The 16,315-nt window shown below is 60.7% G+C and overlaps 2 protein-coding genes across 6 annotated transcripts in view; one reads left to right on the top strand and one right to left on the bottom strand.

Moving 5' to 3' along the window:
- The first annotated feature begins 504 nt into the window (after nucleotides 1–504).
- SCYL1 (SCY1 like pseudokinase 1) lies at nucleotides 505–12,777 on the top strand. Of its 3 annotated transcripts, none has more exons than XM_082342085.1 (18): nucleotides 505–699; nucleotides 1,052–1,192; nucleotides 1,403–1,525; nucleotides 1,606–1,832; nucleotides 2,271–2,361; nucleotides 2,438–2,593; nucleotides 4,936–5,094; nucleotides 6,314–6,421; nucleotides 7,182–7,295; nucleotides 9,266–9,421; nucleotides 10,002–10,190; nucleotides 10,312–10,387; nucleotides 10,666–10,830; nucleotides 11,062–11,204; nucleotides 11,866–11,934; nucleotides 12,028–12,240; nucleotides 12,333–12,387; nucleotides 12,513–12,777. In XM_082342085.1, the coding sequence occupies exons 1-18, from the start codon at nucleotides 589–591 to the stop codon at nucleotides 12,635–12,637; spliced, it is 2,421 nt and encodes an 806-aa protein (XP_082198211.1). In that variant the 5' UTR covers nucleotides 505–588; the 3' UTR covers nucleotides 12,638–12,777. The 3 variants fall into 3 exon arrangements, with proteins under 3 accessions (XP_082198211.1, XP_082198210.1, XP_082198212.1); XM_082342084.1 differs by having other exon boundaries at nucleotides 11,863–11,934; XM_082342086.1 differs by lacking the exon at nucleotides 11,866–11,934.
- LTBP3 (latent transforming growth factor beta binding protein 3) overlaps nucleotides 12,630–16,315 on the bottom strand; it is an 18,015-nt gene continuing 14,329 nt past the window's right edge. For all 3 annotated transcript variants that reach the window (XM_082342061.1, XM_082342060.1, XM_082342062.1), the window contains 10 exons: nucleotides 15,847–15,975; nucleotides 15,368–15,535; nucleotides 15,094–15,177; nucleotides 14,662–14,790; nucleotides 14,420–14,557; nucleotides 14,178–14,318; nucleotides 13,885–14,046; nucleotides 13,707–13,787; nucleotides 13,494–13,625; nucleotides 12,630–13,310 (listed from right to left, as the gene is read on the bottom strand). In XM_082342061.1, the coding sequence (XP_082198187.1) occupies nucleotides 13,159–13,310; nucleotides 13,494–13,625; nucleotides 13,707–13,787; nucleotides 13,885–14,046; nucleotides 14,178–14,318; nucleotides 14,420–14,557; nucleotides 14,662–14,790; nucleotides 15,094–15,177; nucleotides 15,368–15,535; nucleotides 15,847–15,975 (1,316 nt within the window). In that variant the 3' untranslated portion in view covers nucleotides 12,630–13,158. The remainder of the gene's footprint in view (nucleotides 13,311–13,493; nucleotides 13,626–13,706; nucleotides 13,788–13,884; nucleotides 14,047–14,177; nucleotides 14,319–14,419; nucleotides 14,558–14,661; nucleotides 14,791–15,093; nucleotides 15,178–15,367; nucleotides 15,536–15,846; nucleotides 15,976–16,315) is intronic.

Below are 16,315 nucleotides of genomic sequence, written 5' to 3'. Positions count from 1 at the left end.
CCGGGGCTCTGCTTCCTTGTGCCTCTCTCCCCTGGTCACTTCCTCATTCCACCAACACAATGCCTCATCGGATCCTGGAGGTGCCCACTGGCTGGTGGGACAGAGAGTCTGGCTTGGGTACAATCGCCCTCCCTAAGTCTTTTCCCCACTGAACACTGCACCCTCTTCATGTCTGTCTGTCGACTTCGTCTTCCAGCTGTCTCCCTATCTCTCAGCTTCCTTGCCTCGGTTTCCCCATCCTCTGCCCCTTCTCAAGCTCTAATCCTTATATAACGCTGGGAGGTGGACTCTATTACCACCCACATTTTAGATTTAAGGACACAGAGGCGCTGAGAGTTTGGGTGACCTGCCAGGGCGCCACAGCTGGTAACTGGCGGCTCCCAGCCAGCGCGCTCTAGGCCCGGTGGCCGGCCGAGGGGTGGTCTCCCGGCTGCCCTACGCCCCTGCTCCGCCCATCGGCTGCGCCCCAACCGACCGTAGCCCCGCCCCCAGCCCGGTCCGGCCCCGCCCTCGCCCCGCCCCGCCCCGGCTCGGGCAGCCGGAGGGCCAGGAGCTGAGGCGCTCGATCCCGCGGCGGCGGCGGGGACGATGTGGTTCTTTGCCCGGGACCCGGTCCGGGATTTCCCGTTTGAGCTCAGCCCGGAACTCCCCGAGGGCGGCCCGCCCGGGCCCTGGGTCCTGCACCGCGGCCGCAAGAAGGTGAGAGCGGCCCCGCTCCGCAGGCCGCAGCCGACCTCGGTCTCGCCTAGTCAGCGCCGCCGGCTCCGCCGCGTTGCGCCCGCCTGACGTGGCTGCGGAGCCTCTAGGGCTACGGGCCGGGGGAGGGGGACGGGCAGTGCCGACGTGGCGGGCGGAAGGACCGAGGGACCGACAGGCGGACCCAACCAGGGTTACGTGGGCCCGACTCAGTCCCCAAGGGTTGACTTGGGGAGAGACCTGGCCGGCGGCCCTTCCTTTCCGGCACTGAACCAGCTCCGGGGACCATCTCGGAGGTGGAGTGGTCTGCCCGGGACCCGGCCCACACCCCTGAGGCCGCTCCGCCCCCCCACAGGCCACAGGCAGCCCGGTGTCCATCTTCGTGTATGACGTGAAGCCCGGCGTCGAAGAGCAGACCCAGGTGGCCAAAGCTGCCTTCAAGCGCCTCAAAACTCTCCGGCACCCCAACATCCTGGCCTACATCGATGGGCTGGAGGTACCTACCTGCTGCTCAGTCTGCCCCATCTCTGCCCCTCACTTTTTCCCAATCTCCCAGTCCTGTCTTCTGTCTTCCTGCCGGTTTCCAGCCCTTCTGACCCAGCGCCCCCCAGATGTGACTTCCCCTTCTCCACCCCTCTCCCCATCATGTCTCTCATCTCGCCTTCCTCTCGCCCCATCACTCCCTGATACCCCGTGTCCCCTTCAGACAGACAAATGCCTCCACATAGTGACAGAGCCTGTGACCCCGCTGGGAGCGTACCTCAAGGCGCGAGCGGAGGCTGGTGACCTGAAGGAGCTGGAGCTCTCCTGGGGGCTACACCAAATTGTGGTGAGGTGGGGGGCAGTGGTGATGAGAGCAAGGGTGGGGGGCTGCAGCTACCGGGCTGTGATGGCTCCTTCTGCCCCCAGAAAGCTCTCAGCTTCCTGGTCAATGACTGCGGCCTCATCCACAACAATGTCTGCATGGCCGCTGTGTTCGTGGACCGCGCTGGCGAGTGGAAGCTTGGGGGCCTGGACTACATGTATTCAGCCCAGGGCAATGGTGGGGGACCTCCCCGCAAGGGGATCCCGGAGCTTGAGCAGTATGATCCCCCGGAGTTGGCTGATGGCAGTGGCAGAGCGGTCAGAGAGAAGTGGTGGGTGACTGGGGGGGGGGCGTGCCCCACCCTGCCCTATTCTGGAAGCCCCTGCAGCCTCAGGACCCCTAGACTAGCTGGCACTCCCCTGTCCCCTGCCACCTGGCTTGGGAGGAAACTAGGGTCCTCAGGGTGGGGCCCACTCCTTGCTCCCAGGATCCTCAGGGATGTAGGGCAGGATAAACACAGGCTTTGGGGTCAGGTGGTTCTGAATTTGAAAGTTGTGTGACCTGGGGTGGATGTCCTTGCTTTTCTGAGCCTCAGTTTCCTTATCTGTCAAATGGGGCTAATGAAACCTACTTCTCGGGGCTGATGGGAGGATTAGCTGAGGAACACAGCCCAGGGTTTGCCATGCAGCGAGTGCCTAGTGCCCAGGGTAGATTGGAGGCCTAGGCTGGCAGGTGGCAGGGCCTTGAGCAGCCCTGGTCACTGCCTCAGGTCAGCTGACATGTGGCGCTTGGGTTGCCTCATCTGGGAAGTCTTCAATGGGCCCCTACCTCGTGCAGCTGCCCTGCGAAACCCTGGGAAGGTGAGTGTCTGACCCCACCCAGCCCCTCTCCACCAGCCAACCAGCCCCTGCCCTGACCCTGACGCTTCTCCCACAGATCCCCAAGTCACTGGTGCCCCATTACTGTGAGCTGGTCGGAGCCAACCCCAAGGTACGTCCCAACCCAGCCCGCTTCCTGCAGAACTGCCGGGCACCTGATGGCTTCATGAACAACCGCTTTGTGGAGATCAACCTCTTCCTGGAAGAGATTCAGGTGAGTCCCCTGCCCCACCCTGGGCTCTGGCCCTACGTTCCTCACCCCTGTGCCCCCTCCTCACTTCATAGGCTCCCTGATAATTAGACCCCAGGAGACAAGCACAGACTGTGGAGCTTGGCTGTCTGGGTTCAAACCCTGGCTCCAACTGTTATTTATGTGTGACTTCTCTTGGCTGAAGTTCAGTCCTAATAACAGCACCTACTTCAAAGGAGCAGGGTGAGGAGTCTGAGTTTGAGTTGCATAGTGTAGTTTCTGGCACATAGTGGGTGCTTAGTGACTGCTCCTGGCACTCTGTTAACTGGCCCTGGCCCTGATGTTGGGCTGTGGTGTGGGTAGCAGGGTGGGGAGGGAGAGTCAGACCCAGATCCCTGCTCTCAAGGATCTAGCATGGGGTAAATGGACCAGGTCCCCAGCCTTGGGGACTCTCACTGAGGGAAAGGGACAAAAAACCCATAAATGAGGAAAGCTGTGCTTCCTGGAATGTGGATAAGTGCCGGGAAGGAAAATAGTGAGGGTGGGGTGTTTAGGGAAGGGCTCTCTCAAGGGTGATGTTTGAGCTGTGACCTGAAGGGTGTGAAGGTGGGAGTCATGGGGATGGTAACTGGGGAAGAATGTTCCAGGCAGAGGGAACAGCAAATGGAAAGATGGTGCGGAGGGAGCCCTCGGCTTAACCTCATTGAACCTCAGTTTCCATATCTGCCTAATGAGAATAACTATAGTATCTGCTGACCCATAGCATTGTTGTAGGGAATGAAGGAGGGAGGCTCTGCCCTGGACACCCGCTCTGACCCGGGCTTGTGTGGGGCACACAGAGAGGTGACTGAGAATCTGGAATGGGGGAGGAGTGACAGACACTTCCATAGACCTCGATGGTCTGTGCAATCTTGACTCAGATAGGGGCTGGGAGGCCTTCCGAGGATGGAAACCTGAGCTGAAGGAGAAGGTGCTGGAAACGCTGAGCCCTGTTGCCTCCTGGGCAGTGTAGGGGCAGCAGGAGTTCTGTTACGTGGAGTTCTTCTTCTCACATGGCTGGCTCTGCCGGGCTGCCCTTCTCCTTAATGTGTGCCCCACAGGAAATTGGCTGTTTCTGGCAGGTCCCGACGAGAGCGTGGGAGGGCAGTGCCCAGCGGCCCCTCTTCCCATCATTGAGCGCAGTGGTGGAGAGAGCCCGGCTGTGACTCTCTCAGTGTGCGACCTTGGATGCGGTTTGGCCTCTCTCTGGGCCTTTGCTCCCCTGAACCCTGTGGTCAGAGCACCAAGCCTGCCTCCCATGCTAGACTGAGCTGCTCAAGGGCCAACCAGGTCCTCCCCAACCCCAGTTGGAGGTCACCTCTTCTGGCCCAGGCAGCGGCTCTGGCGGTGAGGGTACAGCAGAGCGCACAGGGACTTTTGGAAGCATACAGGACAGGGTAATAATCCACGCCCTACCTTTCCTGCCTGGTGACCTTGAGCCTCGGCCTCCTCCTTTGTAAATGGGGGAATGACAGCACTTCTTCACAGCGTGTAGCACAGCAGAGGTGCCACACCACCGGGTCATACCCTTCCTTGACGGCTTCTTAGCTGTGTAACTTGGGACAAGCTCCTTGCCCTCTCTGTGCCTCAGCTTGCTTGTTGGATTATTTCATCTGTGTAAAGGTTTTAGCACGTAACCTGCCTGGCGCGTAGTTTGTGCTCAGGAAATGTGAGTTGTGGGTATTACAGCCTCGGGGAGGTTAGGAGGACTGAAGGAGACCACTGAGCTGACAGCCTGGCCTGTTCTGGCCCAGTGGGAGGACGAGCTCTGGGGGTAAACTGCACCTCATCCCTGCCTTTCCACAGCCTGCCACGACCTCCACCCACGGAGCTGCAGGTGTGCCCAACCCAGCCAGGCCCAGGGTGGGGGAGTAAGCCCCTTGGCCTCACTAAGCCTGTTTCCTCGTCTGTGCCATGGGGTTAATGGTACTCACACCTTGTGTTGTCCTGAGGAGCAGAGGCAACGCTGATAAAGGGCTTGATCCCCCTAGCGGCTGCTTTCACAGCAACAGGCCAGGTGGCAGTGACATAATGACGGGCACTGAGCGCCTCCAGTGTGCCGGGCAGCTTTCACGTGCGTTTTCTGGTTGAATCCTCGGCACAGTTCTGTGAGACAGTACGGTTACTACCCCATTTTACAGGTGGGGGAACTCGCCTAAGGTCACACGGCTAATAAATGGGAGCGTTGGGGTTTGAAGCCAGCCCATCTGGCACCCCAAGCTTAAGTTTACCTCCGGGTTGGAGGTGACCCCCGCCCTTGCCCGTGGCTGACGGGACCGTGACCAGGCTGATTTCCCGCTCCCTGCATCCTGTCCACGCTCCCCAAGATCAAAGAGCCAGCCGAGAAGCAAAAGTTCTTCCAAGAGCTGAGCAAGAGCCTAGACTCGTTCCCTGAGGATTTCTGCCGGCACAAGGTGCTGCCCCAGCTGTTGACCGCCTTCGAGTTTGGCAACGCGGGGGCTGTTGTCCTCACGCCCCTGTTCAAGGTGAGTGGGGCCTGGAGCCTCAGGAACTGTGGGCCCAGAGACTGGCTGAGTAGGTCTGAAGGGCAGAAGAGAGGCCAAGGGTGCGGCCAGCCTCGCGGGTGTCCTGGGAGGGGCAGCCTGGTCAGGGAGATCCAAGCCCACGTGAGGGGGAGCTCCTTTTTTTAATATATATATATACTTTATTTATTTTTTATTTTATTTATTTATTTATTTTGGCTGCGTTGGGTCTTCGTTGATGCGCGCGGGCTTTCTCTAGTTGCGGTGAGCGGGAGCTACTCTTCGTCGTGGCGCGCGGGCTTCTCATCGCGGTGGCTTCTCTTGTTGCGGAGCACGGGCTCTAGGTGCGCGGGCTTCAGTAGTTGTGGCGCACGGGCTTAGTTGCTCCGTGGCATGTGGGATCCTCCCAGACCAGGGCTTGAACCCGTGTCCCCTGTATTGGCAGGCGGATTCTTAACTGCTTCCCACCAGGGAGGTCCCGAGGAGGAGCTTTCATATCCAGTGGTTCAGCAAGCCAGGGCCACCTGACCAGCTGTCAGGGAGGTGGTGGGGACTTCTCGTCCCTGGGGAAGGGACACCCTGTGCCTCCAAAATTCTTTTTCCAGACACTCCTTCCTTCAGAGCCTGTAGCCCTTCCTCCATTTCCTCAAGACAGCCTACCCGGTCTGACCTGGGCACTCTGGTTCCCAGGGCCCAGGGGATCACCTGCTCACCACCTCACTTTCCTTCCTCCTTCCTGACCACTCGGCGCTCAGCCCTCTTGGCTTCTAGGGGCTGGATCCTCTCCCCCTCCTCAGACCCCAGCCCACTGTTACCAGGGCGCCTGCCATTCCCCGCTCGGTGGGAGAACCCTTTCTCCAAAGGAACTTGGCATGCGGGAAGTGGGGAAGACGGCAAGTAAATCTTGTGGAGCTGAGAACCCCCAGAAATTATAGGCAGAATTCTGTGTGCATGTGGTGTCTAGGTGCTTGATTATAGGGAAGGGCACAGAGCTTTTGTGAGCCTCCTAAGAGAGGCCTTGACTCAGAAGGGTTAAGGGCAGGGCTGACTGAGACGGAGTACGGGCAGAGGGGCTGCTGAGGATATACCTGCCCCACCCCACCGCCCTCACCGTTCCCACCCTGGGAAATCAGCAGGGAGTCTGAGGGAGTTAAATGAGCCCAGTGAAGTCATCTCACTCCTGTGGACGTAGCTGAGCCCCTCTTCCTGCTCCTTCTCTCAGGTGGGTAAGTTCCTCGGCGCCGAGGAGTATCAGCAGAAGATCATCCCTGTCGTAGTCAAGATGTTCTCATCGACTGACCGGGCCATGCGTATCCGCCTCCTACAGCAGGTAGGGGCCACGGCACACCCTGCCTGCTTCCACCCCACCCAGACCCCACCCTGGCTGCAGGGGAGGCCCCCTCCTCACCTCCAGCCCCAGGCAGGTAGCTCAAGCCCCTGCGCCGGCTACACAGGGGCCCCAGAAACCCCTCCCTGAAATATACACACCGGTGAGGAACCAGCGGGGCTGTGCTCTCAGGAAGTCAAGATAATCACAGGGCTCATTGGCAGCTTTGGGAATGCCCCGTCCGCCCGGACTGCAGGGCTTAAACGCCTCCCCCTGCGCCGCCCAATCTCCTGGCTCGGTCCCCTCTAGAGTGGGGGTAATGTCTCTCTTGCCAACCCCAGGGCAGCTGGGAGCATCAGACAGGACTGATGGGATCGAGGGTGGGGGCCACCCGTGCTTCCAGGCATCATTCCCTCTCCGGTGCTCAACACACCAGCCTTCCTCACGGCGCTTCTCTGGGCAGGGGTTGCACTCTTTATAGACGAGGCGGTGGAGGCTCTCAGAGGGGCTGTGACCAGTTAGCCTGCCGAGCAGGACCAGAGGCCAGGCCCTCCAGCTCCCGGTCCCTGGCTCTTCTCAGCACCCTCCTGGCAGCCTCACCAGTCCACGTGGGCCTGAGGCCAGATGCGAGCTGGGGGCCTCAGGAGACTCCCCTGGCCAGCCAGTGCCTGCTGGGTGGAGAAACCATGCTAAGGCCGGTCCCATGTCTCTGGTGAGGGGTAGAAGGGCTGACTGCCTTCTCATGCCCCAACCCGGACCACAGATGGAGCAGTTCATCCAGTACCTTGATGAGCCAACAGTCAACACCCAGATCTTTCCCCACGTCGTGCATGGCTTCCTGGACACCAACCCTGCCATCCGGGAGCAGACAGTCAAGGTGGGTGTAACCAGGCCCAGAGGGGCCACCTCTGGTTTTCTGAGGCTTAGAGGGGGCTCATCAGAGGACACACAGGCCTTGGTTTTGGCCTGTGGGTCGAGCAGGTTACGGGAGGGGCAAGCACTGTTCTGCATGTAGGTCCAGGCTGTGGGTACAGCTCGGCAGGTCGGGGGGGGAACAGGATGGGCATGACCAATAGTCCTCCGTTCAGCAGACAATCGCTGAGCGCCTCTTTGTGCCTGGCCCAGTGTCCCGTGCTGGGATGCAGTATGCACAGGCAGACCAAGCTCCCTGCCTTCTTGGAGCTTCTTTTCGAGGAGGGCGGGGGGCTTGGCAGACAATAAACAGAATTAGAAAAAAATATATTACGTTAGAAAGCGATGGAGAGTGTGAAGAGAAGAGTTTGCAGTTCTAAAAACAGTGATCAGGGAAGACCTTGCAGAGGAGATGTCGTTTAAGGAAAAAAGGTGAAAAGGGGTGAAGGAGGAGATTTGGAGGAAATACGTTGCCTGCAGAAGGAACAACATGTGCAAAGGTCCTGAGGCTGGCATGTACCTGGAATGTAGGAGTAGCAGCAAGAGGTTCAGCATGGCTGAAGGGGCATGATTGTGGGCAGTGGAGTCTGAGAGGTAATGGGGCCAGGGCCTCGTAGGGCATGGCAGGGAGCTGATGCATTCATGGGAGTGAGACAGGAACCCTGGGGGACTGAGCAGAGCACTGACCTGATCTGACCTGTTGCAAAACACTGTGTTGCTGTGTGGAGAACTAACTGTCAGGGCAAGGGTGGAAGCTGGGACACTGTTAGGGGCTATTACAGTGGCCCAGATGAGAGATGACAGTAGCTCAGACCTGAGTGGTAGCAGCAGGTGGAGAGAAGGGGCAGCATTGTGAAGGTGGAGCTGACAGTATTTGGTGATGGGTAGATATGGAGTCAAGGATGGCTCCAAGGTTTCTGGCCTCAGCAACTGGAAGGTTCAGTTGCCATTTACTGAGAAGACTGGGAGGAACAGTTTTTTTGTTTTGTTTCATTTCATTTTCTAAATATTTATTTATTTGGCTGTGTCGGGTCTTAGTTGTAGCATGCGGCGCGTGGGCTTCTCTCTAGTTGTGGTGCGCAGGCTCCAGAGTTCGCAGGCTCAGTAGTTGTGGCTTTCGGGCTTCGTTGCCCCGCAGCATGTGGGATCTTAGTTCTCCAACCAGTGATGGAACCCGCATCCCCTGCATTGGAAGGCAAATTCTTAACCACTGGGCCACCAGGGAAGTCCCTGAGAGGAACAGTTTTGCGGGAGGTCAGGCCCAGTCTTGGCGTGTCTGTTAGCCAGGTGGACACGCACTGGTTATGTGTGTGAGGGTCAGGGGAGAAGTCTGGGCTGGAGGTGCACATCTGGGCACGGTCAGCTAACAAGGCCATTTGAAGCCGTGAGATGGGTGAGCTCGCCTAGGCTGAGGTATAAAAGAGATGAGGCTTGAGGAGTAGCTCTGGGGTGTCTGAACAGTAAGATCTCAGCAAAAGGAGACTGAGAAGCAGTAGGTGAGGTCAGAGGAGAACCAGGAGAGGGCGGTGTCCTGGAAGAACAAGAGACCAAAGTTGCGAGGAGGAGGGAGAATTCAGGGCTGTCAAAGCTGCTGAGGGGTCAAGTTTGGTGAGGATGGAGAATTGGCCTTTGGATCTAGCAACATGGAGATCATTGGTGACCTCAACCCAAGCTAATTGATAGAGAGTGTATGTGGAGGTGCTTTTGTGAAAGTCTGAGTAGAGTGCACGCAACAGAGAGCTGACGGAGAGGGATGGGAGACAGGGGTGCAAAGCAATGGGGGTCGCCTTCCTCAGCATTCTGGGTAGGGGCCAGGACCAGGTTGGGGGTTGGTTGGGGAGGGCTTTGGCGGGTCTCCTCAGTGCCCAGGGCCACTGGTGGCCTCCAGAGTGTGCCCGCTCCAGCCCACACTTTCCGCCATCTCCCGCCCTGCAGTCCATGCTGCTCCTGGCCCCGAAGCTGAACGAGACCAACCTCAACGTGGAGCTGATGAAGCACTTCGCGCGGCTGCAGGCTAAGGACGAACAGGGCCCCATACGCTGCAACACCACCGTCTGCCTGGGCAAAATCGGCTCCTACCTCAGTGCCAGCGTGAGTGCCCTGCACAAGCGCCAGGAGCTCTGTCACCGTCACGGGACCACAGCCAGGTCCCCCAGAGCCAGGTCTCCTTGTGTGGGGCTTGTCATCCTCCCAGAGACCTAGGCCCTGGGTGCTCCAGCCCAGTGTCTGAGGGTGGAGTGAGTTGCACCGGGTCACACTGCCAGTAGGCGGTAGGTCTGGGAACCAAACCCAGGCCTGCTTGCCCCCAACGGCCTTGCATCCCCTCCCCTCAGCCAGGGCCTCTGAATGCAGACGCCTGCAGCTCCCAGGCCCTTAACGGGAATGAATGAATCGGTCCGCAGCGCAGGTGGGAAGGGAGGCACTGGCCTCAGCCCTGAGGCAGCTGCTGCTCTGGCCCCTGTCACTCTGAGGCAGCGTGAGCCCAGTGATTTGGGAGGAGAAGCCAAGATCTAGAGTTTTAAGTAAATTCTCCCCATTTGTTAGTGATTAACTCACATTTCTTAGACTCTGGAGGCCCCGTGGATGGCCTCTGTTCTGGGAAGTAAGGCCTGACAGTTCTGGGCCCCGTACTGACCCTACACTCAGGAGTCCTCTTCCCGCCCCACCCCAGACCAGACACAGGGTCCTCACCTCCGCCTTTAGCCGGGCCACTAAGGACCCATTTGCACCGTCCCGGGTCGCGGGTGTTTTGGGCTTCGCCGCCACCCACAACCTCTACTCGATGAATGATTGCGCCCACAAGATCCTGCCTGTGCTCTGCAGCCTCACCGTGGATCCTGAGAGATCCGTGCGGGACCAGGTGAGGCACAGCTGGGGCTGGGCCCTGGAGCTGGGGCTCTGGGGGATACCTGGGCCTTAGCTGGCCTGGCAGGCTCACGGGAACCTTGGAGGCCCCAGCTCTGCCCCTTGCTACCCCACAGGCCTTCAAGGCCATTCGAAGCTTCCTGTCCAAACTGGAGTCTGTGTCGGAGGACCCCACCCAGCTGGCCGAAGCGGGTGAGTGGCCCACACTCGTGTTCCCTGTGACTCTTGCCACATTCTTGACTGTCACCTGTCATGGCCCCCTTCTACCTCATTGGAGCATCCGAAAGCTGGAAGAACCCTAGAGGACAGACTGTACACCACTCCCCCACCCCCATCTCACAGTTGGGAGAACGCAGGCCTGGAGAAGGGGGACGCCCACTGCAGGTCGCTCTGTTTCAGTTATTGCCCTCCTACCACCCTCCCCATGGAAGCCTGAGGTGTCCATACCTGTCTCTCCTGTCACTGCCCAGAGAAGGACGTCCATGCAGCCTCCAGCCCTGGAATGGGAGGAGCCGCAGCCAGCTGGGCAGGCTGGGCCGTGACAGGGGTCTCCTCACTCACCTCTAAGCTGATCCGTGCACACCCCACGGCTGCCCCAGCCGAGACCAACGTTCCCCAGAGACCCGTGTCTGAGGGTGAGTGTCCCAGATTGGCTGTATCGGTGACTGAGAGGGCTTGGGGTTGCTGGCACCCAGGACCTGTTACTGATCGACTTCCACCCGGGATGGTGATGGGGACATAGGAGACTGGGTACAGTCCAGTCCCCTCGTGAGCTTCCCCTCTACACACCCCCAGCAACCTCGGCCCTGTTCTGAGACCTTCCTGGGGCCCAGTGTGTGGCAACTCAGTGAGCCTCTGCTCCCCAGGACTTCCTGCCCCAGCCCCGACCCCTGTCGCTGCCACACCCACGACCTCAGGCCACTGGGAGACACAAGAGGAGAGCAAGGACGCAGAAGAGGACAGCACTGCTGCCGACAGATGGGATGATGAAGACTGGGGCAGCTTGGAGGTGAGTGGGGCTGAGGAGGCCTACCCGGGGGACCCCAGCTTCGAGGTCACAGGCTGCCATTCAAGGAACTCATGTGGGCTTGGCTGGAGTCAGACCTGTCCTCATCTGCACAGCATCCTGGGCAAGTAGGTGTCATGGAGCAGCCCTTGTGGGTTAGAGCTGACAGCCGAGCCCCCACTCAACTCCAGAGGCCAGGCTGCTGGTGGTTGGGTCAGCCCACTGATCCTCCTCCCTCTCCTCCACTCGCCATCCCTCCTGTACCTGTTCTAGGGCCCACGCCGCCCTGTGATCAGCAAGCAGAGGTCACTCCCAGGCCTGCAGCCAACCAGTCCTCCCTGGGGCTGGGCTCAGTATGGGCTGAGGTTGGAGTGGGGCTGTTCTGAAGGGAATGGGGGCAGAGCTCTGGGTGAGACCCCTGAGGCCACAGGCAGGGGTGTGGAACTCTAGATCTCATTCCCAGCTTCATAGAGGAGTGATGACAGGCCAGGTTCAGCGTGTCCACTTTACTGATGGGAGACAGGGCCTAAGGAGAAAACGAGATGGAAGGCAAAAGAAGAAAGGGTGGAGCCCATGGCTGGGCAGGGGCTAGGGGGCTTCCTTGCCCTTTTGGGTGGAGTACAGGGGGCCCTATGGTCATGCTCTCCTCCCCACACTGCAGCAGGAGGCCGAATCTGTGTTGGCCCAGCAGGACAACTGGAGTACTGGGGGCCAAGCCAACTGGGCTGGGCAGGTGAGCTGGGTGGGACAGGGTGCGTGTATGTGGGGGGTAGGGCCCTGCCCCTCCCTCCCTTTCTCTGGCACTATCTCCTCCTTCTCTTTGCAGACCAGCAACCCTGGTCACAAATCCCAGGAGTCAGACTGGAGCAGCTGGGAAGCCGAGGACGCATGGGAGCAGGGCTGGCAGGAGCCAAGCCCCCCGGAGCCACCCCCTGAGGGCACACGGCTGGCCAGCGAGTATAACTGGGGTGGACCGGAGCCTAGCGACAAAGGCGACCCCTTTGCTGCCCTGTCAGTGCGTCGGGAGGCTGGTGCCCAGGTACTCGGCACCTGTCCAGTGGGAGGGTGCAGACCTGGGGTGGACCTCAACTGAGAGTAGGCCTCCACTCCAGCCCACACTTCCCTTTTCAGCCGAGGCGGGACTCGTGGGGTGATGACAACTGGGAGGGCCTGGAGGCCGAGAGCCGTAAGTGCTTCCCCTGGGCTGGCTGGCTGATGGGCTAGGGCTACCCTCCTCTGGGGCAGGCATGGGCTGGGAAGCTGAGACTCAGGTTGTCCTGACGCCGTCAGCCCTCCTCCCCTTGTTCCCAGGACAGGCCAAGGCGGAGCTAGCCCGGAAGAAGCGCGAGGAGCGTAGGCGGGAGATGGAGGCGAAACGCGCTGAGAAAAAGACAGCCAAGGGCCCCATGAAGCTGGGAACCCGGAAGCTGGACTGAACCGCGGGTGTGGGCGCTTCCCAGCCTCGGAGAGCAGGCCCCGCAGATGTATTTATTGTACAAACCATGGGAGCCCGGCCGGCCTGGCCAGGCACATCTCACATATACATAATCAGAGCCACAATAAATTCTATTTCGCACCCCCTGTGCTGGGCTCAGTCTAGCCCCTCTAAGGAGGCTGGGGTCTGGTGCCGCCCTTCGGAGACCGCGCCCACCACGTACATGAACATCAGTTTACTTCGAAAACCCACTGTAAAGAGGCACGATCTGATTTATCAGTTTCTGGGAAACACCCTCTGGAAGGAAGGCCGGCAGCGCCAGAGAGACCCAACATCTGCCTATGAACCGGGTGGAGCTGGTATGGGCACCCTTGGAACGTGGGGCTCGGGGAAGGGGTCTGCGGGCCCCGAAGGGTCCCTGGGTCCGAGCCCCGAGTCAGGGCACAAGCGAGAGGCGGAGCTCGCCCCAAGTGTCGGGCAGAAACTCCTCGGTGATTGCCGAGGTCCAGACCGAGGGTGGTGTCAGCGGCGGCGCTGGGGCACGCAAGCTCCATGCGGGCGGCTGCGCGCGAAGCCAGCTTTGCAGACGCAGCGGAAGGAACCGCTCGTGTTCACGCAGCGCTCGCTCTTGCATAGTAGCCCGCGCTGGTTCAGCTCTCGGCACTCGTCGATGTCTGGGTGTGGGGGTTAACAGGTGCGGACTTCGCGACGGCGCTGGAGCCGGAGCCGCGCGGCTCTCTTGGTTTCCGGTCCAGGCGGGGTTCTGCAGGGCCCCGCCCCGCCCCGCCCCGCCCCGCCCGCCTGCCGCCAGCCTCTAGCCCCGCCCCCCCACTGACCCGCCCCTCGGCCCTGCTCACCGACGCAGCGCGCGCGGGAGGCGTCTAGCTGGAAGCCACCGGGACATTCGCACACTGCGCCGCCCGGCCGAGGCACACAGCGACCGCTAACGCAGCGGCACTCGTCTGAATCCTCCTCCGAGCTGTCCTCTTCTGCGCCGGGAGAATGCAGACGTCAACACCGCTCCCAGCGATGGCCGCGGACCCCGCCTCTGTCCCTCCCTTTACACTCACCTCGCGGGGGCTTTCCCAGCAGCAGGGGACTCGCGTCCCAGAAGGAATTGCTCTCACTCTGCGACGTCGGGCACTGGGACCCTGAGAGGGCAGGGGGCGGTTAGCCGTCTGCGGCGTCGATTCACCCCGGCTCCCGCCCCAAACTCCCTCCCGGGCAACCCCTCCCGGGCCGGCTCACCGGCGCCGCGCGGCGGGCACGGGCGGCACTGGGCTCCCCAACCTCGGCCCTGGCGACAGCAGCAGTCGTCGAAGGTGAGGGCGGGCCCGGCCAGGGGGCCCGCACACATGCCGTCCTCTCCGCGCTGGCTCCAGCACACGTCCCGCCGCTCCGGGGCACGCTCTGAGGAGCGGAACCCGGCGTCAGGGAGGAGCGCCCTCCCCCGCTCCAACCCACCCTCGGGGGAACCGCGGCCCCGGGTCTCCAGGCGGCGGACAGGGCTCTGGAGAGCCCAAGATGACCCTTGCCCTCACCGGCCGGGCTCTCCGGGAGCTGGCAGTCGCGGCCGGAGGGCCCGGGCACCCAGGGCGGGCGGCACTCGCAGCGGTAGGAGCCCGGCAGGTTGACGCAGCGGCCAGGGCGGCAGGCTGCGGGGTCCTGGCACTCGTCCACGTCTACGGGCAGCGAGGGGATGATGGGTGGGTAGGGGTGGAAGTCACAGCTCGGCTCGGCCAGCCTCCCTCCTGTTTCCCCAGCCGGCCGACCCGGGCCTCACCCATCTCCTCTGGGCTCAGACACTGGCGCTGCGCCGGGCTGTACTCGGCCGGGGGCGTGCAGGCGCAGCGGTAGCCACCGCGCGTGTTCTCACACACTCCGTTCCGGCAATTAGACTCGTCCAAGCACTCGTCCACGTCTGAGAGAAGGAAAAGCGCGAGTGGTAGGAACCGGCCCCGAGTCGGGTGGTTGTGCGTGTCTCCCGGTTGCTTTCCCACGGCCACGGGGGTCGGCTACACTCACCCACGCATTCCAGCAGGTTCCCGTCGTAGTAGAAGCCTTGCTTGCAATAGCACTCGTAGCCGGGCTGCGTGTTCACGCACTTGCCCTCCTTGCAGATCTCCGCCCCAAACAATATGCATTCGTCGATGTCTGCGGAGTGACAGGCCGTGGGCGCCCGCGCCCTCTACCTGCGGGGCCACTTAGGCCCCGCAACGGAGAACGTGTGGGTGGGGCTTACGGTGGAAGGGACGAAAACAGTGCGAGGGGCTTTTCCGAATGCTGACGTAAGAGTGATGGGGCGGGGCTTTGCGGAGGGGCGGGGCAGTCGGTGAGGGAGTGGGCGGGTCTTACCCCAGTACCCGCCACTGACAAGCACTGGCGGGATCGGGGCGGTCCAAACCTCGGCGGGCGGAGCAGGGCATGCCAGGTGGGCGGAGCCGTGTTGGGGCTTACCACGGTGGGTTGGGATGCCGTAGTTGACAATGTTGTTGTCCTGGGTGTAGCCCTTCCCGTCCGGGCAAAGGCTGTGGAACTCAGCTACAGCGAGATAGTTGCCGTGGGGAAGGAAGGAGGCAGGATTGAGCGCATGTGTGCTGGCTGTCGGCCGCAGGTCGGAGCTCTCGCCTCACTTCCCACCTACCCAGGGAGGGGCTCTCTCTCCCCCAGTCCGTTTCCAAATGAAGAAACTGAGGCTCTGAAAAAGGAAAGGGCCTGCCCGGCTCCTGACCTGAGCTGTAGACTGGGCAGGGATAGATCTCGCAGTGGTCTCCCCAGCCAGCCCCCAGGGAGCAGCAGCACTCCTGCTGGGTGACATTGGTGGCCAGTACACTGTCGCAGAACACGGTGTCATCGAAGTTAAGGTAGCACTCCTTCTTGTGGTGGGGCTGCTCCACCTCTGAGGGGAAGGGAGAGCAGCTCAGGTTCCTGCAGAATGTCTTTGCCTGTCCACGCTGTCCACCAACCTCATCCCTCTATTCCCCCACATTCCCTGGCTCCCCTTAGCTGCCCTGTGAAAGCCAAGCTCCACCCTCAATGTGGCATTCAGGGCCCTCCTGCGAGGTCTGGCCCCGCCGGGCTCTCCCAGGCAAAAAGAGATTTCTTCCTGTTCGCCACATTCCAGAGGGTGGGACCAGGATACAACTCTGAGCCCCAGCTGCAGCTCAGGGGAGTTGTCTAGATTGAGGAGGAAGCCGAGAGGGCACTCACCCTCACAGCCATGCTGGTCCTGGGTGGGCGTGAAGCCCTCATCGCAGACGCAAACGTAGGAGCCCTGCAGGTTCTCGCAGGCCCCGTGGGGAAGGCACAGACCCGGGTCCTGGCTGCACTCATCTATGTCTTCAGGGAGTGAGATGAGCAGAAAGAATCTCTCAGAGGGAAACGAGCCCCGCTTTCCCCGGGAGTATGCCTCAAGGGCCTCACACAAGTTCAGAACCTGAATTTCCACTGTGACTTCAAAGTACACACGACAGGAAATCCACTCGTGTCTGTCTGTGCATGTGGGTAGTTGTGTGCACATTCAATGCATTATTCTTCATAAAACCTAACAGAATGAAGTCCTAACTCTCAGCTCAGCATTTGGGGACTTTCAGTTTGGTCTCCCAATATCTTTAAGTCTCATCACCCTTTACTCTAAACCACCAACACCCTCAGCTCTGTGTTTAGGGCGTAGGTGTCT

The sequence above is a fragment of the Balaenoptera borealis genome (assembly GCF_965194805.1).
Source record: "Balaenoptera borealis genome assembly, chromosome: 11".
Classification (NCBI taxonomy): domain Eukaryota; kingdom Metazoa; phylum Chordata; class Mammalia; order Artiodactyla; family Balaenopteridae; genus Balaenoptera; species Balaenoptera borealis.
The sequence above is the reverse complement of the archived record's forward strand: the minus strand, read 5'-3'. Positions and strand labels throughout refer to the sequence as shown.